Consider the following 26,839-nt stretch of genomic DNA (forward strand, 5'->3'; position numbering starts at 1 on the left):
TTGTCTCAAAAAAAAAGAGAGAGAGAGAGAATACCTACAACATAGTCAGGAGCAGGAGCAGGATAAAGATAAATAAGGACCTTTCATTCTCTCAGTCTTGTCATTTACCCACCTGTTACCATCCATGGGCAAGCACATTTTCCCCCAGGTATCCTTTTTTTTTTTTTTTTTTTGAAACAGGTTCTCGCTCTATCACCCAGGCTGGAGTGCAGTGGTGTGATCATGGCTCACTGCAGCCTCAACCTCCTGTTTTCCAGTGATCCTCCTACCTCAGCCTCCCAAGTAGCTGGGACCACAGGGGCATGCCACCATGCCCAGCTGATTTTTGTATTTTTGGTAGAGATGAGGTTTCACCATGTTGCCCTGGCTGGTCTTGAACTCCTGAGCTCAAGCAATCCTCCACCCACTCAGCCTCTCATTGTGCTGTGCTTATAGGCATGAGCCACCGCACCCTGGCCTTCCCCAGGTATACTATGTGTATTCTGCTTTGATCACTTCTCTTAAAGGTCATGTTAATTAAAAAACATATTAATGTTTCCATGTTCCTACATTTCATAATTATCCTTTGAAACAGAAGTCTGGCATTCCAATCAATTAGTTACTCTTAATTTATTCAATCATTCTCTACTTTAAAAAAAATGCTAGTAGAGATGATTCTGAAATAAGCACCTTTGTCCAATATTTTATTGACTTATTTAACACTATTTAGTGTAATTAGAAATAATAACTGTGTTTTTCTGAAAGTGTTTAATTTGTTCTTTCCCCCAAATGGACAATTAGTCCAAATGCACAAGAGGAGGCATATATGAAGAACCTAGGAACACACAGAAAGGAACAGCAAACTCTGGGGTCTACTTCCAGCTGGAGGGTGGGAGGAGGGAGAGGAGCAGCAAACAACTATTGGGAAGTGGGCTTAATACCTGGGTGATGAAATAATCTGTACAACAAACCCCCGTGGCATGAGTTTACCTATGTAACAAACCTTCACATATACCCTGAACCTAAAATAAAAGTTAAAAAAAAAAAAAAAAGCCAGGTGAGGTGGCTCATGCCTGTAAGCCCAGCACTTTGGGAGGCCAAGGCAGGCGGATCACTAGAGGTCAGGAGTTCTAGACCAGCCTGGCCAACATGGTGAAACCTCATCTCTACTAAAAATACAAAAAAAAAAGGCTGGGTGCGGTGGCTCACGCCTGTAATCCCAGCACTTTGGGAGGCTGAGGCGGGCAGATCATGAAGTCAGGAGATCCAGGCCATCCTGGCTAACACGGTGAAACCCCGTCTCTACTAAAAATACAAAAAAAAAATTAGGCGGGCTTGGTGGCGGGCACCTGTGGTCCCAGCTACTCAGGAGGCTGAGACAGGAGAATGGCGTGAACCCGGGAGGCGGAGCTTGCAGTGAGCTGAGATTGCGCCACCGCACTCCAGCCTGGGCGACAGAGTGAGACTCCATCTCAAAAAAAACAAAAACAAAAACAAAAACAAAAAAAAAAACTGGGTGTGGCGGCACGTGCCTGTAATCCCGGCTACTTGGGAGGCTAAGGCAGGAGAATAGCTTGAGCCCAGGAAGCGGAGGTTGCAGTGAGCTGAGATTGCGCCACTGCACTCCAGCCTGGGCAACAAAGGAAGACCCTGTCTCAAAAAAAAAAAAAGGCATACATGGAAAAATGACATAGAAAAAGCATCCTAGATCCAGGTCACAGCCTCACTGGGTCTCTGAAAGTCCTCGTTTCTGCGGACCAATGTCAGGCAATGTTTTTTCTCTCTCCTTGGTGCAACTAGGGAGCTTTCGGCTTGGGGCTTAGTGGGTGCAAAGATGAAATTCGTGCTGTGTATGATTTGTGCACTGGCAATGTGTGTCTTATCAACATTTCCAAGGAGAATTTGCTCCTAGGGAAAGTCAGCAGGGTCCAGAGAGCAAAAGGATCATAAAGCCAGGTAGGCCCAGGGGAGAAACAGCCGGTCTTTAGGTGGCTGGCGCAGAGCAGGTGTCACTTGGGAGGTAGAGCACACCTGTTCTCCCACCTGAACAAGGATGGAGAACAAAGAGGCGGGAACCCCTCCACCCATTCCATCCAGGGAGGGGGTAAGTGCCAAGACTAGGAACCTGTCACTGTCCCTCTCCCACCAGCTGTGCAGACCTGTGGAGGGAGGTGAAGGCCCTGAAATGCTTTTAGCAAGGAGCGGGTAGCGTGCTTTCTTTTTCTTCAGGATAACCAGGCCTGGGAGAGCCATGTGGAGAAGCAGCTATGCTCAAACCTCATGGCTCAGACATGGGCCAGGGTGGCTGAGCGAATGCTGGGAGAGCGGATGGTGCTGGAGATGCCTCTCTCCCTTCCACCCCTGCTCCCCTCTGCTTCCCCTATCCTTAAAGATCGAGGGGAGATGGCCTCTGAAGAATGCCCGAATCCTGCCCTTCTGTCTGGTTGTTCCTGGATGTGCAGAGCTACGGGCTGTGGGCAGCCAGGCAGCTAAGTGTGAGGGTTGGGGTGAGGACATGTGGCACAGGAGTGAGGGGTGGAGGGGGCAGTGGGGAGGGGGCGTGCACCAGGGCCTTGGCTCTAGGACATGGTCAGAGACCCTGCCCACCTGCTCCTCAGACTTTGGCCCTCAGGCCAGTTCCCCTCCAAGCTGCCCTGGGTGTTGTGGCAACCATGGAAAGCCTGGCCCTGAGCACAGGTGACTGCCGGGATTTTTCTAAGGGCCTGTTCTAGAGGCAGAGGCAAGCAATGAGTCCCTCTGTCTGGGATGCTCTTCCCCCCGATGCTTACACAGCTGCTCCCTCTCATCCATTCTGGTCCCAGCTCAAAGGGCACCTGCTCAGAGAGGCCTTCCCTGCCCTGCCCACCCTACTGAACACAGTCTCTCATTCCTCACAGGCTGCTACCCCACTCATCACCCTATTTTATTGTCCTCACAGCATTCTAGCTATTTGGAATAATCATCTTTGTCTTTCTTGGACGGGGTGGGCTCCCCTCACTAGAAAGTGAGCTTCTTAAAGCAGTGCTTTGCTGGGCCTTTTTCCTAAAGCATCCCCTACTTCACACTTGGCCTCCAGGGCCTAGTACAGGGCCAGGCACGTAGGAGATGCTCAGATACATCCTCAAGGAGGGAATGAATGCGTGCAGAGACCTCAGCCCCCAAAAGCCCCAGCCCTGCGCCACCTCCTCCTCTTTTCTGGGGGCACGGCCTGGGATCCTCCATCCCCCACTTCCAGCCCAGGCTGGAGGGAGGTAGAGGCCCAGCCACTCCACTTCCCGAGGCCCAAGCCCACAGCGTCCCGACCTTGGACTTGTCTCCTACAGCGGCTCCAGCCGACGCTGTTGCTGGCGACACTGAGCGCGGCCTTTGGCTCAGCCTTCCAGTACGGCTACAACCTCTCTGTGGTCAACACGCCGCACAAGGTGGGCACAAGGTGGGCACAAGGTGGGCACCAGGTGGGCCGGGCAGCAGCTGACCGGGGTCGCGGGTGGAAGGTAGCCGCCATCTTCCTCCGTGGAGGCTGCCATCTTGCCTGTAGGAGGCACCATCTTGCCTTTGGGAGCAGCCAGCTTGCCCTAGTACCCTGGATGCCCACCCCTGGAGAGCAGGGCGTGGCAGGAGGTGTTTCCCCCTGGAGTGTCGTCCTTTCCAGGCACATTGGGATGCTGGGGGACCAGTTCCGTTTTCCGGCCCAGTCTTTTTGGGCCTCAGGTCCCACTGCTCTCACCTTGGGTAGGCCCCTTGTTGATTGGAAAGAGGATGGGATCAAAGATTGAACTCTGTGGCATTTAGGGATTGGGGCAAAGGGGAAAAAAGGAAAAAGAGAAGGGGCCCTTGCAGGTGTGGAAGAACCTGAGGGCAGAATGTCCCCAAAACCTAGTAAAGGATGAGAGTCAAGGAGGGAGGGACAGCCTGTGCTGATGAGCTCAGATGAGGACTGAGAACTGACCACAGGCTTGACCTTGGTATACGTATATGCTTATGCTTGTATACATATATTAGGATGTCTACATACACTGTATTACATTTGTGTGTGTATTACGTATATATACATATATTAGTGTACTTACAGTTATTACCATGGATGGAACCTCCGAGTCAAGCAATGTACCATCACTTAATCACATTTAATGCTAACACATTCTTTATAAGGTACATCTTGTTTCCATAACTGATGAGGAAATTAAGGTTTCTGGAGGTTCTGTAACTTGCCTGAAGTCACACAATTAGTAAAAATATTTCCTGGGCTGGGAGTGGTGGCTCACGCCTGCAATCCCAGCACTTTGGGAGGCTGAGGTGGGTGGATCACCTGATCACCTGAAATCAGGAGTTCAAGACCAGCCTGGCCAACATGGTGAAACCTCATCTCTACTAAAAATCCAAAAATTATCCGGGCATGGTGGCGGGTATCTGTAATTCCAGCTACTCGGGAGGCTGAGACAGGAGAATCACTTGAACCTGGGAGTCAGAGGTTGCAGTGAGCCAAGATCATGCCACTGCACTCCAGCCTGGGTGACAGAGTGAGACTTCATCTCAAAAAAAAAAAAAAAAAAAAGAAGAAGAATATTTCCTATGGTGCCTCTGGCAGAGTAAGTCGTAAGTCTCTCAAAAGTAAAATTTTTTTTTCTTTTCTTTTCTCTTTTTTTTAATAGAGACAGGGTCTCCCTATGTTGGCCAGGTTGCTCTTGAACCCTTGGCCTCAAGCAATCCTCCCGCCTCGGCCTCCCAAAGTGCTAGGATTACAGGTGTGAGCCACCATTCCCAGCCAAAAGTAAATTTTTTTTTTTTGAGACGGAGTCTCGCTCTGTTGCCCAGGCTGGAGTGCAGTGCCGCAATCTCGGCTCACTGCAAGCTCCACCTCCCAGGTTCACGCCATTCTCCTGCCTCAGCCTCCTGAGTAGCTGGGACTACAGGCGCCCGCCACCACGCCCAGCTAATTTTTTGTATTTTTGGTAGAAACAGGGTTTCACTGTGTTAGCCAGGGTGGTCTCGATCTCCTGACTTCATGATCTGCCCGCCTCAACCTCCCAAAGTGCTGGGATTACAGGCGTGAGCCACTGCGTCTGGCCAAAAGTAAATTTTTTCGCAACCGGCCAAAAGTAAATTTTTTAACAGTGAATTTGTAACAATCTTTTTGTTCAGCCTAGTTTCTCATTTCAACCCATCATATAGTAGATTTTTTGATTCTCAGGTAATAGTAGGGAATCAGTGGGTTTAACTGTGTCTTATAGGTGTTAGCAGAAAAACCTCTCTGTACAATGACAAGTGGCCACTGAGAACACTTTCTCATTTCTCATGAACCGCCCAATATTCTTAGCTGTGGATGGGGCAATGTTTTCCAGGTCTTCAAGTCATTTTACAACGAAACCTACTTTGAGCGACACGCAACATTCATGGACGGGAAGCTCATGCTGCTTCTATGGTCTTGCACCGTCTCCATGTTTCCTCTGGGCGGCCTGTTGGGGTCATTGCTCGTGGGCCTGCTGGTTGATAGCTGTGGCAGGTAAACAGAAGGTGCACTGCTCCCACTTAAAATTCATGCTAGTAAGCCACACTGTCTCTGGGCATTTGTGCACCTGGTGGGGAGACGTGTGACCCTGAAAATCAGGAGATCTGAAGTTTAGTCTCCACTTGGCCACAGTCATCATGACCTTAAACCAGTCCCTAAATGTCTCTGGGATTTCTTTCCTAGGCAGTTGCATGGGAAAAGCATTCCCTTCCGTCACCCACAGAGGTGGTGCAGCCTTTGAGATCAAGGTTCTTGACGGTGCTTAGCTTAGTGCCTTGTAAGCACTTCCAGTGGGTGTTCAGTAAATGCTTGTTTATCGGGTTTCATTCCGGGGTCAGGTGACCATGGCTCCAAGTTCTAAGCGCTGCAGCCTCTCCCCGCGTGTCCTTCTCAGAGTTTGTTACTGAGGCTGGGGTCAGGCTGAGTCACGCTGCCGGCCACTGTCTCATAGATACGAGATTGTTTGGAAATGAAGACTGGGCAGGTCTTTGAACTTTGCTTGGCTTACACAGATTCACTAATCATTCTTCCTAAGCCCAGGTGCTCCAAAGACGTGACTCCACAGATAAGGAAAGATGCACAGGCCAAGGTTCCCAGGAGGGCAAAGCGTGAGCCTGGGCTCAGGGTGAGGCCTGGTGGCATTCCCTTAGGTCAGCCCACTCATTCGGATTCACGGTTACACTTGGGCATGGTGTGCCAGGTTAGACAGCTTGCAGGAGTGACTGGAAGGCCCTCTAGTGAAAAGTCACTCAAAAAACCAGAGCAATTCCATTTTCAGGCATAGAAAAAAATAGTGCTGATTGAAAATTCAGTATCTATTAATGCAGGAGTCATAGGACCTCTTCTTGCATATACTTGATCGACAATTAATTTGCCATACATTATGTGCTGGAAAGAAGAAACTATTCACTCTAATGTAACTGTACCATAATTCAAGCTTTTTTTTTTGGTCATCCAGACTGTGATGTTCTCAGCTAGACCGAGAGTGTTTGGACTGTTCTGGAAGCCCAGTCTTGGCCTCCACTTCCTTGTCTGAACCCATTTTCCAGATGAAGAGCCTGAGTCCAGGAATGTGGTGGTGCCAGCCTTGCCCAGTGGGGTCCTGACAGCCCCAGCCGCCCCTCCTAGTCATCAGGAAGGGCTGGGAGTCCAGAGAAGGGTGGGAACGTGTCCGAGCTGCTTAGTCTTTTTGAGCCTCCTGGCTGGCTGACCCTCCCCCATCAGGGTCTGTGCTGTGGTGGCTGCTCCTGAAGGCTGTGGCAGCCCCAGGGAGAGAAAAGTAGCCTGAGAACATCAGCCTGCTTGTCTGTGGACTCCCTGGCCAGTCCTCAGTGTTGCCGACCTGGGATATTTTCATAGAGTCCTCACCACCCACTCCCTGCTCTTGGCACCAGAACCTCGCCTTCCTGGCTTCCTCACTCAGTGCACTCACTCAAGGTCCCAGCGGTCCTCAAAGATGTGTGCAAAGTGTAAGACAATCACAAAGGTAGTCCTGGGGCTGCTGACAGCTTCATCACCCCCAGACCTGTAGGGGTGTGAGGAGGGAGCACCTCCACCTGGAGGTGGAGAGAGAAGAAATAAAAAATGAATACCAGGCTGGGCACGGGGGCTCGCGCCAGTAATCCCAGCATTTTGGGAGGCTGAGGTGAGCCAATCACTTCAGGCTAAGAGTTCGAGACCAGCCAGGCCAACATGGTGAAACTCCGTCTCTACTAAAAATACAAAAATTAGCTGGACATGGTGGCGCATGCCTGTAATCCCAGCTACTTGGGAGGCTGAGGCAAGAGAATTGCTTGAACCCGGGAGGCGGAGTGTATTAGTCCATTTTCACGCTGCTGATAAAGACATACCCGAGACTAGGCAATTTACAAAAGAAAGAGGTTTAACGGACTCACAGTTCCACGTGGCTGGGGAGGCCTCACAATCATGGCGGAAGGCAAAGGAGGGGCAAGTTACATCTTCCATGAATGGCAGCAGGCAAAGAGAGAGCTTGTGCAGAAACACTCTTCCTTATAAAACCATCAGACCTGGTGAGACTTATTCACTATCACGAGAACAGCACTGGAAAGACCTGCCACCAGGTCCCTCCCACACATGTGGGAATTTAAGATGAGATTTGGGTGAGGACACAGCCAAACCATATCACGGAGGTTTCAGTGAGCCGAGATCCCACCATTGCACTCTAGCCTGGGCGACAGAGCAAGACTCCATCTCAAAAAAAAAAAAAAAGGAATATCAGGATGCACCAGCCAGCAACCCCACAGCTCGGGAGCTCTCTGCCCTCTTTCTGGTCCACTGCCCATTCTTCTCCTGTGCAAAACCCAAGCCAAAGGTGGGGGGGTGGGGGGGGGGCACAGGAGCCATTGCTGCAAGTTGGCAGGGGACCTAGAGCACAGAGTCAAGCAGATGAGTGGATCATGAAGGCAGCAGGACGCACCTGGCATAGCGCTGTTTTTCAGGCACTCCCTCTCCTTCTCAGGCTTGTGGTTTTTCAGCCTTGGAAGGGATCTTAGAAATCATGTAGTCCCATTCTGCACCCCACTGATTGTAGGAATTCCCTGTTCAACGTTCCTGACAGTCATCGTGTCTAGTCTAGAAACCACCAGCGACAGCTTGAATACCACCAGTGATGGGAAGCTCTCTACCTCCTGGGACAGCCCATCCTTTGTTCCTGCCCTCCCCTTTGCAGGCAGCTCCGATCGTTAGAATGCTCCCCTCCCCAGCTTCTACCCCCACTGACCCCAAGTCTTCCTTCCTGGGACGTCTGCCCATTCGCCCCTTCTTCCCATCTGTCTTAATCAGCTCAGGCTGCTACAACCACAGACTTAAACAACAGACATTTATCTTCTCACAGTTCTGCAGGATAGAAATTCAAGATCAAGGTACCAGCAGATCTGTTTCCTGGTGAGGGCCTTCCTCCTGGCTTGCAGACAGCTTTCTTCTGGCTGTGTCTTTTTTCTTTTTCTTTTTCTTTTTTTGAGTTGGAGTCTTGCTCTGTGGCTCTGGATGGAGTGCAGTGGCACGATCTCGGCTCACTGCAACCTCTGCCTCCCAGATTCAAGTGATTCTCCTGCCTCAGCCTCCCGAGTAGCTGAGATTACAGGCATGTGCCACCACGCCTGGCTGACTTTTGTTTCTTTAGTAGAGATGGGATTTCACCATGTTGGCCAGGCTGGTCTCGAACTCCAGACCTCAAGTGATCCGCCCACCTCAGCCTCCCAAAGTGCTGGGTTTATAGGCTTGATCCACCATGCCCAGCCTGGCTGTGTCTTCACAGGGCAGAAAAAGAGAGTGGTTTCTTGTATGTCTCTTCCTATCCCATTGTGAGGGCCCCACATGACCTATTCACCTCCCAGAGGTCCTTCCTCCTGATCCCATCACACTGGGGTTAAGGCCTTCAACATAGGAATTTGGGGGACACCATTCAGTCCACAGCCCCCTGCTTCAGCTCTTTCTCGGGCACATGCCCCACGCCTCTGTAATGACTGCCCGCAGAATAGGAGCTGGTGTTGGGAGGGCTTCCGCGGCCTCCACGCACCCCTGCCCTCTGGGCTCACTGTCTTTGCAGAAAGGGGACCCTGCTGATCAACAACATCTTTGCCATCATCCCCGCCATCCTGATGGGAGTCAGCAAAGTGGCCAAGGCTTTTGAGCTGATCATCTTTTCCCGAGTGGTGCTGGGAGTCTGTGCAGGTACCTGGGGCCCAGGTTCCGGCTCAGCCTTGGGGGAAGGGTCTCTTTGGCCAAGGCTGGAAGCAGGAGCAGATGAGGTGTCTGCCTGGCTCTGTCTGCCTCTTCTCATTTCAAGACATCCTCCCATCTGCATCCCCAGGCCCTTGCAAGCCTCATGCTTGTTTTTCTTAATTAATTAATTAATTAATTAATCTTTTTTTAGAGACAGAGCCTCACTCTGTTGCCCAGGCTGATCTCAAACTCCTGGGCTCAAGTGATCCTCCTGTCTCGGCCTCCCAAAGTCCTGGGATTACAGGTATGAGCCACTGTACCTGGCCAAGCCTCACGCTTACTAGCCCCTTCCCTTTATTTATGGATCTTTAGAAACACACTTTCACCTTGAAGTACAAATAACCAATAAGGTTTTACAAGGTATCGTCCAAGGAAGATGGACAATTTAAACTCAGTAGTTTCTTAACTACAGTAATTTCTTCTATTAATAAAAGTTAGACAAGCAATCTGTGCTTTAGAAAAATCAGAAAATAGACCAAAGCAAAAGTTTTATCGTTAAGTCCCAGGGACACACGGAGGCCTAGGCTCCTCCCCTGTAACAAGCGGCCCAGCCCGGCGGCTAGAAAGGAAAAGGTCTCCTTATCACATCCTGGTGACTCCCCCGTGGGGGCTGAGGATTCTGGAGGGATTTTGGTATAAGTCCAAACTAAACAGTTGAGGTTGGCTGAGCTCCATCTCCACGGACGGGCTGACAGCATGGAGAAGCCCCGGGATTAGGAAACAGAATTGAATTGCATCTCAGATTCTGTGTTTGCGGTTTGCCTGCCCTGATTTCTGCTGTGCCCAAACCAGGCATCTCCTACAGCGCCCTTCCCATGTACCTGGGAGAACTGGCCCCCAAGAAACTGAGAGGCATGGTGGGAACAATGACCGAGGTTTTCGTCATCGTTGGAGTCTTCCTAGCACAGATCTTCAGCCTCCAGGCCATCTTGGGCAACCCGGCAGGTAACCGGCAGCCGCAGAGGTCACGCTAGGTCCAGTCTCTCGTTCGGCTGTGCCAGGTGTTACTGACGGATCGAGTCAGATGAGGCCCGAGAGATGATTTTAGGGTCAGGTGTTGGGCAGTGTGGTGGGCAAAGGGATGGGTGACGTGGTCGGGGCCATTTTGGTGAGTGATGGCGACAAATCGTGCTTAGGAATGGGAATCAGGGGCTCAGAGGCAGGTAGGGGTTTTGCTATAAAGGGAAGGAGAGAAGTCGGGGAAGTGAGGTCGGGAGAAGAGGTTTCTTTCAAGCCATGAAAAATGTCAGCATAATTTGGCTGCCATAGGAATGGTCCAGTACAGAGGGAAGTCGATGCAGGGCAAGCAGGTTCACAGCCACCGTCTCTGTCACTGGGTGGCTGTTTTCTTCTGGCGGCCTCTATCTTCCCAGTGAATTAGGAGGCAAGGCCATTGCCTGAGAGTGAGTGGGGGTCGTGGTGGAGATTTAGGAGAGAGGAGTGTGGCCCTCTGAAGGTCCGCTGAAAAATCACTGACACGAAGCCGATTGATGAATAGAAAAGGCATGCAAACATATTTAACCAGATTCGCAGAGCCTTCGGAGTGAAGAGCCAGAGATAGAGGGGAAATTGTCCGTTTTAGTCCAGGCTCAACAGAGTACGGACAGCCGAGTAGAAATAGCATTGGACAAAAAGGGTCTGATCCGACGTAAATGGACTGAGTGGGGAGACCCCGCAAGGCCTGTCTGTGTAGGTCCTTCTTGGCCTCTGTGCAGCCTTCCTTCCTTCTGGGTGTGGGGCAGGACCCTCTGCAGAATGGGGGCCTTTTATGACCTACAGCCAACAGCATCGGTCAGAGATTTTCCTTCTGGCCAGTGTTGTTGTTGTTGTTGTTGTTTTGTTGTTGTTGTTTTGAGGCAAGGTCTCACCCTGTCACCCAGGCTGGAGTGCAATGGCGCGATCTCAGCTCACTGCAACTTCCGCTTCCCGGGTTCAAGCAGTTCTCCTGCCTCAGCCTCCTGAGTAGCTGGGATTACAAGCGAGCGCCACCATGCCCAGCTAATTTTGTATTTTTAGTAAAGATAGGATTTCTCCATGTTGGCCAGGATGGTCTCGAACTCCTGACCTCAGGTGATTCACCCGTATGGCCAGTTTTTACCTAGAATATTTTTAGGTTTTATGGAACTGGTTTTGGGGAAAGGGGATCCGGTTTGTATGACCTGCCCAGGAATCCTGACTAGGGATGCTAGTTTCTAGGGTTAGCCTCGGGGGGAGTGGGACTGAGACAGGGGGACAGGAGAAGGTCAGAGAAAAACTTTTGCTTCTGAGGGCGCTGCTGAGGCCTTCATTTTGGGGTATTGTTTTAAAGCCCCAACAGGAGAAAGTGAGAGACACTCATGGAGGGTGGAGGGAAAGAGGATAAGAGGATGGACCACCAGGTGGGCCTGAATGAATGCAGCCAGCAATAAAAGCCCAAGAACCCAGTGGGGTTTCTCCTTCTTTCTTTCTCTCTTTTTCTCTTTCCCTTCTTTCCTTTTTGTTTTCCTTCCTTCCTTCCTCTCTCCTTTCCTTCCTTCCTTCCTTCCTCTCTCTCTTCTTCCCTCCCTCCCTCCCTTCCTTCCTTCCTTCCTTCCTGGTCTCACTGTGTCACCCAGGCTGGAGTGCAGTGGTGCGATCATAGCTCACTGCAGCCTTGACTTCCCAGGCTCAAGCGATCCTCCCGCCTCAGCTTCCCAAGTTGCTGGGACTACAGTCACACACCACCATGCCCAGCTCTTTTTTTCTATTTTTGTTATAGAGACAAGGGTCTCACCATGTTGTCCAGGCTGATCTGTGAGTCCTGGGCTCAAGTAATCCTCCTGCCTCCGCCTCCCAAAGTGAAGGGATTACAGGCATGAGCCACTATGCCCGGCCGGGGTTTTTTATAGACATTTCTGAATGACCCAAATTCTGCACATATTCCTTAATGGGTGGATTTATGTCTTTGTGGTCCCCACAGTACCCTGAAGAGGTTCAGAGACTCAGAATCTGGAGGGTGCTCCGTGAAAGATCATTAACAGTAATGATTCCTAAACTCCCAGAGCGGCTGAGTATTAAATCGTCAATTAGAGAGACATCAGCTGGGGAAGCCACCGTGCATGACGCTTAGCACCTGTGCCTCATTCAGCCCTCGCCACTTCTTGCCTGAGGCTCAGAGACGTTAAAGAACTTGTCAGCTGGGTGCAGTGGCTCATGCCCAGCATTTTGGGAGGACAAGGCAGGAGGATCATTTGAGCCCAAGAGTTCACGACCAGCCTGGGCAACATAGCAAGACTCTGTCTCTACTAAAAATTAAAAAAAAAAAAAAATGAGCCAGGTGCAGTAATGCACGCATGTAGTTCCAGCCACTCAGGAAGCTGTGGTGGGAGGATCACATGAGCCTGGGAGATTGAGGTTGCAGTGGGCTATGATCGCACCATTGCACTTCAGCTTGGCTGATAGAGCTAGACTCTGTCTCAAAAAAAAAAAAAAAAAAAAAGAACTTGTCCACTTCCCACCATACCAGCAGGGGTGGGAGGCAGATGGAGACCCTGTTCTCTTAGTGGAATCTCAGTTCCCCTCCTTAGGCCAAGCCATCCAGAAGGAGCTCACTCAGACCCAGCGCAGGGTCCAGGCCCTGCCCTACCATGGCCCTAATGAAGCAGAGATTATCCCCTTTCCTGCTATAAAAGTAGGAACAAGACTGAGCTCATTTTCTCCGGGGTTCAAGTGTTTAAATCATTGCCTATTCTTTAGAGAAACGGTGTTCTTCCTGCAAAATAATTAATGACGTGTAAATTTGTATAACTCTAATGATTCCCTCCGTTCTGAACGTGGAAACCATTTGTAGGAGTACCCTGGTGAGAATGAAGTCCCCACAGTCCTTGGTTCACACATAGGAGCGTGACCTTCTGAGCACAGTGGTAGGTGGGCCAGGGGGTGCCCAGGCCCCGGGATCCTGAGTCCTTGGCTCCTTGCAGGCTGGCCGGTGCTTCTGGCACTCACAGGGGTGCCCGCCCTGCTGCAGCTGCTGACCCTGCCCTTCTTCCCCGAAAGCCCCCGCTACTCCCTGATTCAGAAAGGAGATGAAGCCACAGCGCGACAAGGTATGAAGTTGCCGGCTACTCTCCCAGGCCCTGCCCACCCCGGGGGCCAGGCAGAGACACGGTCAGGGCCGCAGTCAGGGTCGCCATGGGTCAGGGGTGAGAGCTGGGAGCTGAACGGGGTGGGGGGGTGGCAATTGGGGTACAACCAAGGTCAGGTCAGGGAATGGTGAGCTCAGGGCCAGCATGGGGGCTTGGGGCCCAGCCTGCAGGGAGACGGCCCTCTGAGCGGGTGGTTCTGCTTTCTGCAGCTCTGAGGAGGCTGAGAGGCCACACGGACATGGAGGCTGAGCTGGAGGACATGCGTGCGGAGGCCCGGGCCGAGCGCGCCGAGGGCCACCTGTCCGTGCTGCACCTCTGTGCCCTGCGGTCCCTGCGCTGGCAGCTCCTCTCCATCATCGTGCTCATGGCCGGCCAGCAGCTGTCGGGCATCAATGCGGTACGTAGGACGGTGGCCAGGCAGGGAGACAGATGAAGCAGACCCAGGCTTCACGGATAGCAACACACAGTTCCACCCACAGAGGCCTGGCCTGGCAGTGGGGCCAGGATCAGTCCAGGCAGAGCCAGATGTCAGGAAGAAACCTCACTCCTCTCTGCCTCCCTGCTCTGCCTCTCCCCACATGCCAGCTTCATTTTTCTCTGTTTCCCAGTCCCCAGAAGGAATGCCTCCTGCCAATAGTCCTTTCCCTTCTATACAAGAGACCAGCTAGACTGAGATGAGCTGAGGTCTCCTGGGTCCAAGCTCAGGTCACCAGGCCTGGGTTGGTAGGCCCAGCCTGCGTCAGGAGCCCATCTTGGGCCCACTTGTCTGTGATGTTTGTGGCATCGCTTTCTGCGACCGTGGCTCTTTGGCTGTAACTGTATCTAACCATGGTGTGAGGGAAGGGTGGAGATCTGACAGAAGCTAAAACACTGGAGATTGGGTGGGTGACCCATTTGCTCCAGTGGCGTGTCGGGAAGAGGTGGCCTTGGCCTCAGGGATTCATGGATGTTTAACCAGTGATCGTGGGAGGGTGGATGGCCCAGGTGGGAGCCACCAGATGTGGAATAGCACACGTGGCCTTTCAAAGGGCTGTTTGTGCCAATGTCCTTGGCATGGGGCCAGAAGACAGACTCAACTTGCGGTTGGCTTGGCCCAGAGTGAGAGGTAAGAAGTCATTCTTTGGGATCTGAGCTCTTAGAGTAACTGAATGATGGAGGGAAAAGTGCTCTCGGAGGTCGTATGGTCTGACTCCCGTTTTATAGACGCCAAACCTGAGACCCAGAGAGGGAGGAGCTGCGACCCTGGATTCCAGGGCAGCGCCGGGCTCCACCCTGGTGTCCCAACTCCAGGTCAGGCCTCTTTTTCCCACCACCTGCTACCCTCTTCCTGTCCCAGGGTCCCCAACCCAGGCTTGCAGAACTGTGTGTGGCTTGAGTTGAGAAAGTTAAGCCAGCGTCCTGGGTCTTCCGGCCTCTCCTGACAGCCCTGTGTTTTTGTTTAGATCAACTACTATGCGGACACCATCTACACATCTGCGGGCGTGGAGGCCGCTCACTCCCAATATGTAACGGTGGGCTCTGGCGTCGTCAACATAGTGATGACCATCACCTCGGTGAGTGAGCAGGAGGCGTCCTTCCTGCTGGAAGGTCTCTGGCCAGGTGCCGCCAGGCAGACAGGAGCCCCACAGAGTGAACTGAGTGCTGGTGGCCCTGGTCCTGGGGTCATTTAAGGGACATGGACTTTAGGATGCACACATACTAACTACCTGCATGACTTTGACCAGAAAACTCAAAATTCCTGCAGAGCCGGCCGGGCGCGGCGGCTCACACTTGTAATCCCAGCACTTCGGAAGGCCAAGGCGAGCAGATCACTTGAGGTCAGGGAGTTTGAGACCAGCCTGGCCAACATGATGAAACCCAGTCTCTACTAAAAATACAAAAAAATTAGCCAGGTGTGGTGGCACACACTTGTAATCCCAGCACTTGGGGAGACTGAGGCGGGTGGATCACTTGAGGTCAGGAGTTTGAGACCAGCCTGGTCAACATGGTGAAACCCCATCTCTATTAAAAAATACAAAAATGAGCTGGGCATGGTGGTGGGCACCTGTAATGTCAGCTACTTGGGAGGCCGAGGCAGGAGAATCACTTGAACTTGGGAGGTGGAGATTGCAGTGAGCAGGGAGATGGCACCACTGCACTCCAGCCTGGGTGACAAGAGCGAGACTCTGTCTCAAAAACAACAACAACAACAACAACAAAGAAAAACCTTCAGATCCAAGTTTCTTCCTTTGTAAAAATCATTATGGTGACTGCAGTACATGGTATTCAAATGCAGGTACCCCTTTTTGCTGGTGCAGATTCATGATTTCAGAGTTTAGTATTTAAAGTCTGAGCTACTTACGCTTTGATGTGTATGTTGCATGAAAAAGGGTCAGATGATCACGGCATTCCTTTCCCTAGACCATTTTCAAGTTATCTTCTGATTCTTTTGATTCCTATTTCTTGAGTTGCCAGTGATGGTAAACATTTTCAAGAAAGTTATCTATTATTTGTATTTTCCCCAGAGCTAGTTTAAGTTCCAATAAACTCTCAGAAGGTTTAGAAGGGCAGGGAGGGAGAAGTTAAGGAAAACAGCGGGAGAGGCTGACAGGAAAATTAAGGGAAGAGGACAGAGGTCCCCAGGCTGAAGTCTCAACCCCTTCCTCCTGCTGGATTTCTGTGGCCCCATCCCCAGTTTTCCCCTGGGGCAGGATCCATCCTTTATCCTCAGAGTCCTCCTTCTTGGGGATAAATGACCATAACTAGGACCTGCTTCCCCATCATCCTACCTGGAGCAACCCAAGCCAGAAAAATACCCTTTCCCTCTCCCTGGAGGAACAGCATCTGGGAACCAGGCATACAGCAGGAAATTGATAGTATTTCCCTGATTTTTGGGGTGCACTTCGCTCCCATCTGGCCCTCCTGAATGGCAGTGATAGTCTGTCTGTTGGGATGTTGGGAGGACATGAGTCAGCTAACATGAGTCAAGGGGCTGTACAGGGCCGGCTCTGGTCAGCCATTAGGGATGGAGTAGAATGGAAATGGTATTAGAAGTAGAAAAGGAGCTGGGTGTGGTGGCTCATGCCTGTAATTCCTGCACTTTGGGAGGTTGAGGCAGGTGGATCACCTGACATCAGGAGTTCAAGACCAGCCTGGCCAACATGGTGAAACCCCATCTGTACTGAAAATACAAAAATTAGCCGGGCGTGATAGCACATGCCTGTAATCCCAGCTACTCGGGAGACTGAGGCAGGAGAATTGCTTGTACCCGGGAGGCGGAGGTTGCAGTGAGCCAGGGTTGCACCACAGCACTCCAGCCTGGGTGACAGAGTGAGACTCCACCAAAAAAAAAAAAGAAGAAGAAGAAGAAAAGGAAGGAAGAAGTCGAAAGAATGCTGGTCACAGGGAGTGTGGCCTGGGCTTGGACGTTGGAGAAGGAGCTGGCTGAGTGGAGGGGTCAGTCCATCAGGTGGAAAAGTGGGGAGATGAGGGGCCCCCCATGATGTGAGCCCAGATTCCAGATGGCCTCAATGTCGAGTGGAGCCCCAGAGAATAGGAGGGGGCTATTTTTATTCTTATTCTTTTTATTTATTTATTTTTTAAACATAGAGACAGGGTCTCACTATGTTGACCCGGCTGGTTTCGAACTCCTGAGCTCAATCAATCCTCCTGTCTCGGCCTCCCAAAGCGCTGAGATTACAGGTGTGAGCCACTGTGCCCAGCCCAGGGGCTATTTTTAAATGTAGGTTTTATTCTTATTCAGGTATGGTGAGGCCAACAGATCAGGAGGTGGCTACTGCTGGAAAGACAGTTTGTTCCTCACAGATCCCATGAGGAGGGTGCAGTCCACGCCATGCCGGGCCTGCGGGGAAGCCCCAGGGTTGGTCAGGAAGCAGAGGCATGAAGGGGAAGTGTGAGGATGAACCTTTACCGTGGTTCCCACAGAAAGGAATGGGTCAGGCAGAGTGAGCAGGTTTAGGAGTAGCTGGTATGAATAATTTCCTCAGGCTCGGGGCCACAGGGGCTGTACCAGCTCTCTGGCCCCTGGCCCCCAGGGTGTTAGGGCAGGTGATGCTGGCCTTGCGTGTGAAAGCTCAGCAAAGGAAGACGTGGGGTGTGGGCCTGCATTGTTGGTTTGCAGATGAAAGAGGCACTCATTCCCAGAGAGCGGTTTGTTTGCTATCAGTAGGGTGGGAAGGGCAGTCCCTCCAGGGCCATCAAGGTCCCAAGATGTCAAACCATCAAATACAGAAACTAGAAAATGTTGTTATTCCAGTGGGTAGCAGGGGTGCAGGGAGCCAAGATCCAGGAGGTCTGGAAATGACCAGAACAAGGAAGGATGGTGGTGAAGAGCATGAATGTCTGACCCATGTCAAATCAGTGGCCTGCATCCCACATGCAGGCAGCAGGGGTAAGAAAGGGGCACCTAAAAGGTGAGGCACGGTGGCTCACGCCTGTAATCCCAGCACTTTGGGAGGCCGAGGCAGGAGGATCACTTGAGGCCAGGAGTTCGAGACCAGCCTGGCCAACATGGTGAAACCTCGTCTCTACGAGAAATACAAAACTGAGCCGCGCATGGTGGCAGGTGCCTGTAATCCCAGCTACTTGGGAGCTGAGGTAGGAGAATCACTTGAACCTGGGAGGCAGAGGTTGCAGTGAGCTGTGATCGCACCACTGCACTCCTGCCTGGGCAGCAAGAGCAAAACTCTGTTTAAAAAAAAAAGAAAGAAAGACAAAAGAAAGAAAGGGGCGCCTAAGAGGGGCCCACAAAAGGAAGTGGAGGCTCGGCCCAAGAATCGTGGGCGCCAGGCCAAGGCGGCTCCTCACCACCCCCCTTCCCCTCCAGGCTGTCCTTGTGGAGCGGCTGGGACGGCGGCACCTCCTGCTGGCCGGCTACGGCATCTGCGGCTCTGCCTGCCTGGTGCTGACGGTGGTGCTCCTATTCCAGGTCTGACTTCATTTCCTGCCCCCTGGGTGGGGAGTCATGGGGAGGATGGGAGGTTCCCTGACTGAACCGGGCCTGCTGCACCAAGTGGTTGGTTCTGAGTCCCACGGATGGCATGCATCCCGCCTGGAAAAGTACTTTGCAATGCCCCATCCTGAAGTGAATGTCACAGGTGGCTTCATTTACCTACACCTGCACATGCAAATAAGTAACCGGATAGATGGTCCAGCTGTCATGGGAAAGAGAAACGAGGAGGACAGTTTGCAATAAAATATGTGCTTCAATGCGTAAATGCAAGGATGCCACCGCATTAGAAAACATCTATGCGCGGTGAACAGGTGTGGGTTAAGGAAAGACCAGAAGTCACCCCATTCAAGAGGTAGAAGGAGGCTGAGCACAGTGGCTCACTCCTGTAATCCTAGCACTTTGGGAGGCCAAGGCAGGAGGATCCATTGAGCCCAGGAGCTCAAGACCAGTCTGAGCAACATGGTGAGACCCCATCTCTACAAAAAATACAAAACGTTTTCTGGGTGTGGTGGTGTGCACCTGTAGTCCCAGCTACTCAGGAAGCTGAGGTGGGAGGATCACCTGAGCCTGGGAGGTCAAGGCTGCAGTGAGCCATGATCGCACCATTGTACTCCAGCCTGGGAGACAGTGAGACCCTGTCTCAAAAAAGAAAAAACAAAACAAAACTACGGATCATATTTCAGTAAGACTAAAACACAGCAGACCACCCAAACAAGAAGTACATCATTTTAATTTGCAGTGTTCTCAGCCTGTATGTATTATCCACGTTCTACGGAAGTGATGAAAATACATGGTGTGTCATGATATAAAATCTCTAAAAAGCAACCAGCATTCTGTGTCTCCGAGGCAGCCTCTCTGCTGTTGCTTGCGCAGGAACGGCAGCACTGTCCTGAGCCCTTTCAAATGGAAAATATATCAGCAACGCAATTGCACATGAGTACAAGAATGTGTGAGGAGCTCATTCTGTCATGTAGAGCCAAGATCTTGGCTCTTTTCCTTCTTTTCCAAGCTGCCCTCTCTGCAATGACTTGTCCTTAACCACCAGAGAGTGCAGAGAGCTCCATGTGGGAAAGAGCTGGGGGATTCAGGGAATGACCAGGAGGCCAGGGCCTGCGGGGAAAGCAAGGCCTGGCGACGAACAGTGTTAGTGACGCTCATAAATCAATTAAAGTTTCCCTCGGAAAGAACTTTCTTCTTTAATTTTAAAACCAGTATAAGTTCTCAGCCAGACGCAGTGGCTCACACCTGTAATCCCAGCACTTTGGGAAGCCAAAGCGGGTGGATCACCTGAGGTCAGGAGTTCTAGAGCAGCCTGACCACGTGGTGAAACCCCGTCTCTATTAAAAATACAAAATTTAGTCGGGTGTGGTGGCGTGTGCCTGTAATCCCAGTTACTCAGGAGGCTGAAGCAGGAGAATCACTTGAACTCAGGAGGCAGAGGTTGCAGTGAGCCAAGATCACAGCACTGCTCCAGCCTGGGTGACAGAGCGAGATTCTGTCTAAAAAAAAAAAAAAATCAATATAAGTTCTTAGTAGAACCTTTAGGGATTCTAGGAAGTGAAAAGAGGTGAGCACGACTGAGCACCACCTGCAGAGACCACCGCCAGTGACACTTCTGAAACCTAGGGGCATCCCCGGTGGCTCTTTCACTCCTTCTGTCCAACCAGGGGCTCTGCCTGAAAATGCAGCAGCAGCTGCTCGCTTCACACCGGGTCCAGGGCAGCCCCACCAACCCAGCCAGCCTCGCTTTTGCTTGAAGTGTTGAATGGCCCCAACCCTCCTGCCTTCTCTTTTTGTTGAAAATGAATCAGATCTTGTTGCTTCTCTGCTTGGAAGCTCCCAGTGCCTCCCCTCCCACCTCGCCATCCAGCTCTGCTGCCAACTTGTCCCTTGAGGCCGTCTCATAACTGTGACTACAGGGTTCCCTGGGAAGTTCATCTGGGGGCACCCGGTTAGTTTGGCTGAAGTCCGTTGACCCGGTTTTGCATTGGCTGTTCTCTCGGCAGTTGGGAGCAGAGATGGTGGTCTGCCAGCTCCACGGGTCCGGGGGTCCTAGGAGTCTCCAGAGAATGGCAGAGAAAGTCCGGACCTCAGCTCACTCATGTTGACTGGGTGACTTCAGCCATTGCTTGATCCCTGAGGGACTAAGGTTCCTCATAGTCTGTATTCAGGGCCCTCTGTGCTCTGCTTCCACAATTGTGGAACTGAAACAAACATATAGGCCGGGCGTGGTGGCGCACGCCTCTAGTCCCAGCTACAGGAGGCGGAGGCAGGGGAATCTTGAACCCGGGAGGCGGAGGCTGCAGTGAGCCAAGACTGTGCCACTGCACTTCAGCCTGGGCGACAGAGCAAGACTCTGTCTCAAAAAAAAAAAAAAAAAAAAGAAAGAATCATAGAGTCACTCAGAGGGCAGAGGAGTATCACAAAGATCAGATGAGTTAATATTTGTGATTTGTAAAGTGCAGAGAATGGCACCTGGCAGGAAAATAACTCAAAGGTAGATGCCCCTCGTTCTCCACGAGGCTCATCAGGTGAGGCTGGAGGGAGCCCTGTGGGAGGCTACAAGGCCTGGTTCTCACTGGCCTTCCTCTCTTGCCCACAGAGCCCGCAAGGTCCCTGGAGGTGCCCAGTCATCTAGGTGCAGCTCCTCCCTGGGGCAGGAAGGTGGGACCCGCAGGTGGACCCCCCCCCCCGCACGTGGGGCTCCTGGCCTCAGCCCAGACAGCCCTGCCTCTCCCCACAGAACAGGGTCCCCGAGCTGTCCTACCTCGGCATCATCTGTGTCTTTGCCTACATCGTGGGACATTCCATTGGGCCCAGTGAGTACCTGCACGCCTCCCTCGCCCCGGCCATCCTGGTCCATTCCTGGGCCTGACACACAGTCGGTGCTCGACACATATTTGCTAAGTGAATGGACATCCTTGGTCCCCGTGCTCACGCAGATCCCACACGTTCTTAGTTCTCAGCCTTGATGGCACTCCAGGCCATGTGCATTCATTCAACCAGCGCCAGCCAGGCCAGCGCCCCACTGATCATCTGTGGCTCCCAGGGGGGCCCAGACTCAGGTCTGGCACCCAACAAGGACATGAGCTTTTGCAGAGAGGGAGCTTATGCCAGTCAGACACTCCTGGGGCACCTTGGTTTACATCCACACCCTCCAGACACTCACTTGAGCCTCCAAGCCCACAGCACACCCAAGGCTCAACTGCCTTCTATCCCTGCTGACTGCCAGCTACAGTCCCTTATTACACTGTCCCCAATGTCCTGTTGCCAGTGGCTTCGGGCCTCCACCTGGGCCCACCTGTTGGGCAGCCTCTGAGACTCCAGACTCCTTCCCCAGTGTGTCCTGAGAATTGAACCTCCTTCTCCCTGCCTGCGAAAAGACACCCCTGACTGTGAAGACTCTAACAACATTCCCTGAAGAATGTTCATTTTGAAAGCACTGTCCATAAACCAAAATGAAGGTATTAATTCATTCAACATCCATTGACGGAATACCTGTTTACACTGTGCTGTGTCAGGCACATGAATGAGACCACATACTTGTATTTAAGGGTATTTAAGAAGTGGGATTTAGGCCTGGCATGGTGGCTCATGCCTGTAATCCCAACATTTTGAGAGGTGGAGGCAGGCTGTTCACTTAAGGTCAGAAGTTCGAGACCAGCCTAGCCAACAAGGTGAAACTCCGTTTCTACTAAAAATGCAAAAATTAGCCAGGTGTGTTGGCGGGCGCCTGTAGTCCTAGCTACTCGGGAGGCTGAGGTAGGAGAATCACTTGAACCCAGAGGTTGCAGTAAGCCAAGATCCACCACTGCACTCCAGGCTGGACAAGAGAGCAAGACTCTGTCTAAAAAATAAAGGGGGGGGGGCGGTGGGGATTTACAGCAGGACGCTTTCCCAGTGTACCTCAAACGTGGAGGCAGCAGAACCTCGAAGGAAAAGTGCTAGTGTGTGTAGACCTGGCCGGGTTCCAAGCCGTTCTGCCCCCACTGCCTGTGTGTCACCTGGAGCAAGCCACGGTGCTTCTCCAAGAACGGGGTGATCAGGTGTGCCGGCAGACGCGAGGTCAGAGCATGGGCTGATCTGACATTCAACTTAGACCTAAGGACTATTGGCTGCTGTTGTTGTGGTGGACAGGAGGAAGGCAGGACAGATGACATCCCTGCCGGCGTCCACTTTGGGGGCAGGGCCCTGGAGAAGGGGCCCGGGCCCCAAGTCACTGGGCTGCAGGAGTTTGCACTTGACATCCCAGCTTCATTCAGGGGCTTTGAATTCTTCTCCATGTCCATCCAGAGAGGGAGATCGGGCCTTTTCTTTTTTTCCTTCTTTTTTTTTTTTTTTTTTTGAGTTGGAGTCTCACTCTGTTGCCCAGGCTGGAGCGCAACCTCCATCTCCTGAGTTCAACAGATTATCCTGCTTCAGCCTCCTGAGTAGCTGGGACTACAGGCACACGCCACCATGCCGGACTAATTTTTATATTTTTAGTAGAGATGGGGTTTCATCATGTTGGCCAGGCCGGTCTCGAACTCCTGACCTCCAGTGATCTGTGAGACCGGACCTTTTCAATGAGGCCATTTCACCACCAAAGCGGGGTTGGGAAGCTTGGAGGAGGAGGGACAGAATCTTCCTCTTTCTTTGTGTAAAGCTACAGATATCTATATATGCAGGACCTAAACAGACGCACAGTATTAAAATTTCGTGGGAGTGGCGATTAGGGAACAAAAATGGCTTTAGACATTTTAGACAAGGCTTCTTTAGGAGGCGATAATGAAAAACAATTGTCCAAGAGAAGGTGTAGCCCTCAGGCGCTGCCATACCCAGATCCGCCATAGGAGGGCGGCACTTCCCAAGCGCGGGCGGTCTCAAGTCAGAGTGACGCCAGCGCAAAGGAAGCTCTTTCAGAAAGCTCTGCTGCCTGTGAGCTGGAGCCCACTCACTCCCGCTGCTCCCACGAAGCTTCCCATCCATTTACTTTCTGCAAACCTTCGTGGAGCGTCATTGGCCTTGAAGAAGCAGCAATGGAAATTCAATTCCAGGCTCTCCAACCAGGCTTTGCAAAGTGGATCTTTGCAGCTCCTGCTCTGATCACGCCCTGGTTTTGTGGGTAAAGGCAGGGTTCCTTTCCAGTCCCCAATCCCAGCTGGTACTCTTGAGCGTCCTAGGTCAGAGGCTAGAGTGGGCCGCGTCCCGCCAGCTCTGGGGGACACCTGGGTCCTTCTCTGCCCCACCCATCCTGCTCTGCCCTCCAGGTCCCGTCCCCTCGGTGGTGAGGACCGAGATCTTCCTGCAGTCCTCCCGGCGGGCAGCTTTCATGGTGGACGGGGCAGTGCACTGGCTCACCAACTTCATCATAGGCTTCCTGTTCCCATCCATCCAGGTGAGTGAGGGCCCCTTCCCCAACCCGCTCCACCGGGCCTCCAGGGAGTAAGATGTATTCCCCTTCCGCTAAGCACATCTGTGAATCCAGCAAGGTGGGGACAGGCTCTCAGACACATCCAAGGGTCCACAGACACACGTGGCCCCACTGCCTCCAAACCCTTGAAGACACCGGTTTCCCAGTTACTGAAGGGTGATCCCCTGCTGACATTGTAAAGGGCTATTGCTTAGGGGCTCTGGTCCGCGGAGCTCAAAGGCGCCAGCAAACAAAGCCAGAGCCAGGGTGCAGATCCCCCACCGCTTCCTTCCTCTGTTCCGAAGACAAGATAGGCCACAAACTCTGCGCTCTCAGCACCTTCAGGGCACAGAGGCCATAAACCCCTACTGTCAAAAGGTTAAGCAGTCTTTTTTTTTTTTTTTTTTTTAGACAGGGCCTTGCTCTGTCACCCAGGCTGGAATGCAGTGGTGCAACCACAGCTCATAGCAGCCTTGACCTCCCAGGCTTAAGTGATCCTCCCACCTCAGCCTCCCAAGTCGCTGGGACCACAGGCATGGGCCACCACACATGGCTATTTATTTATTTATTTATTTTAGGGATGGGGTCTTGCTATATTGCCCAGGCTGGTCTCAAACTTCGAAAGTGCTGGGATTATAGGTGTGAGCCACAGCACCCAACCAGATTCTTTTTGATAATAGGGTGAGGGGGAATCCAATTTCTAGCTTTTTTTTCTTTTTCCTGCAAACAATCTTTAGTGATCACAGTTTTCTAGCTATATCATTCCTCCAGGAGTTAAACAAAACTGGCTGCCAAGCAACTCCTTTATGGACTCACAAAGGCCTCGACCAGCATTGGTTATTTGTTGTTTGTTTTGGGGTTTTTGTTTTTGTTTTTGTTTTTTTGAGACAGTCACGCTCTGTTGCCCAGGCTGGAGTGCAGTAACGCGATCTTGGCTCACTGCAACCTCTACCTCCTGGGTTCAAGCGATTCTCCTGCCTCAGACTCCCAAGTAGCTGGGATTACAGGTGTACACCACCATGCTCAGCTAATTTTTGTATTTTTAATAGAGACAGGGTTTCATCATGTTGGCCAGGTTGGTCTCAAACTCCTGACCTCAGGTGATCCACCTGTCTTGGCCTCCCAAAGTGCTGGGATTACAGGCATGAGCCAACGTGCTCAGCTGAATCAGCACTGTTGCCTTTCTCTGCCCCCTCCTGTCTTTCTCGTCTCCTGGTCTAGGAGGCCATCGGTGCCTACAGTTTCATCATCTTTGCCGGAATCTGCCTCCTCACTGCGATTTACATCTACGTGGTTATTCCGGAGACCAAGGGCAAAACATTTGTGGAGATAAACCGCATTTTTGCCAAGAGAAACAGGGTGAAGCTTCCAGAGGAGAAGAAAGAAGAAACCATTGATGCTGGGCCTCCCACAGCCTCTCCTGCCAAGGAAACTTCCTTTTAGTGGCCCTGCATGAAGGACGGGAGCCCATATTGAAGGCTTCCTTCTATGACAATGGGCCTCCCGGCCCCAGGCTCTGGGGAGGATAATAGCACGGAGGCTTTTGTCGTTGCCCCCATTTAATTTAATTATGGATATTATTAAATACCCACAACAATGCATATTTAGCTGAGAAGTTCCAAGGCTAGCCATTGAGGAATGACCTGGAGGAAGGGGCAGGCACGTGAATTTTGATTGGTTAAGACTCGATTTTCCGATTCTACATTGGCACCAAAATTTAAATGATGTATAGATGCACTTTTTTAAAGTAAAACTTTTCAAGTTCCACAATTGCTATGGAGACCCGAGCTGCCGTCATTGCATCAATTAAGGAGTCCAAGGCTCTGAATGCCATTGCCTTCCTGGCGACGTGGCTTCCTTTCTCCACCCCGTGGCTGCAGGTTGCACCGTGAATCCCAGCCTGCGTGCCCAGCTCTGTCCTGTCGATCACAGGGTGAAGGGGACCAGCCCCTCGACACCTGTGGGTATTTCTTGTCAGGTGGGATGAGAGACTGAAAAAAGAAATAAGACACAGAGACAAAGTATAGAGAAAGAACAGTGGGCCCAGGGGACTGGCGCTCAGCATACGGAGGACCCTCGCCAGTACTGGTCTCTGAGTTCCCTCAGTATTTATTGATCACTATCTCTACTGTCTTGGTGAGGGGGATGTGGCAGGACTATAGAGTAATGGTGGAGAGAGGGTCAGCAGGAAAACGTGAGCAAAGGCTCTGTGTCATAAATAAGTTTAAGGAAAGGTGCTGTGCCTTGATGTGCACATAGGCCAGAGTTATGTTTGACTTTACACAAACATCTCAGTGTAGTAAAGAGCAGTATTGCCGCCAGCATGTCTCACCTCCAGTCATAAGGCAGTTTTCTCCTATCTCAGTAAACAGAACGTACGCTCGGGTTTTATACCGAGACATTCCGTTCCCAGGGACGAGCAGGAGACAGATGCCTTCCTCTTATCTCAATTGCAAAGAGGCCTTGCTCTTTCGCTAATCCTCCTCGGCACAGACCCTTTACAGGTGTCGGGCTGGGGGACGGTCAAGTCTTTCCCCTCCCACGAGGCCATATCTCAGGCCATCTCAGTGGGGGGAAACCTTAGACAATACCCAGGCTTTCTTGGGCAGAGGTCCCTGTGGCCTTCCGCAGTGCATTGTGTCCCTGGGTACTCGACAATGGAGAATGGCGATGACTTTTACCAAGCACACTGCCTGCAAACACATTTTTAACAAGGCGCATCCTGCACAGCCCTAAGCCATTAAACCTTGAGTCAACACAGCACATGTTTCTGCGAGCACAGGGTTGGGGCTAGGGTTACAGATTAACAGCATCTCAAGGCAGAAGAATTTTTCTTAGTACAGAACAAAATGGAGTTTCTTCTGTCTACTTCTTTCTACATAGACACAGTAGCAGTCTGATCCCTCATTCTTCCCCCCACAACAGGGGCCACAAGCAAGGGAGTAAGATCATTCCCAGTCCACTCTCTCTCCTCCTCTCCCTCCAATGGGGAAGTTGATATCTTCCTTGAAAACAAGGTGCAGGGCCGGGCGTGGTGACTCACACCTGTAAACCCAGCACTTTGGGAGGCTGAAGCGAGTAGATCACCTGAGCTCAGGAGTTCGAGACCAGCCTGGGCAACACAATGAAACCCCGTCTCTACTGAAAATACAAAAATTGGC

General features: G+C 51.7%; 1 protein-coding gene across 1 annotated transcript; it reads left to right on the forward strand.

Annotated features, from left to right (window-relative positions):
* Positions 1-458: 458 nt before the first annotated feature.
* On the forward strand, positions 459-25,448 carry SLC2A7 (solute carrier family 2 member 7). Its single transcript, XM_003822122.6, has 12 exons — positions 459-2,083; positions 3,303-3,401; positions 5,322-5,482; positions 9,057-9,181; positions 10,025-10,177; positions 13,171-13,296; positions 13,545-13,732; positions 14,778-14,888; positions 18,161-18,262; positions 21,030-21,105; positions 23,536-23,663; positions 24,900-25,448. The coding sequence occupies exons 1-12, from the start codon at positions 2,033-2,035 to the stop codon at positions 25,119-25,121; spliced, it is 1,542 nt and encodes a 513-aa protein (XP_003822170.4). The 5' UTR covers positions 459-2,032; the 3' UTR covers positions 25,122-25,448.
* Positions 25,449-26,839: the final 1,391 nt, after the last annotated feature.

Source organism: Pan paniscus, chromosome 1 (assembly GCF_029289425.2).
Source record: "Pan paniscus chromosome 1, NHGRI_mPanPan1-v2.0_pri, whole genome shotgun sequence".
Classification (NCBI taxonomy): Eukaryota; Metazoa; Chordata; class Mammalia; order Primates; family Hominidae; genus Pan; species Pan paniscus.

Bases quoted from the DNA above. Each gene is read 5' to 3' on its own strand.
- SLC2A7 (XM_003822122.6), top strand. From the start codon at position 2,033: ATGGAGAACAAAGAGGCGGGAACCCCTCCACCCATTCCATCCAGGGAG. The intron at 10,178-13,170 runs GTAACCGGCAGC...GGCTCCTTGCAG, and splicing joins CATCTTGGGCAACCCGGCAG to GCTGGCCGGTGCTTCTGGCA. The intron at 23,664-24,899 runs GTGAGTGAGGGC...CTCCTGGTCTAG, and splicing joins TCCTGTTCCCATCCATCCAG to GAGGCCATCGGTGCCTACAG.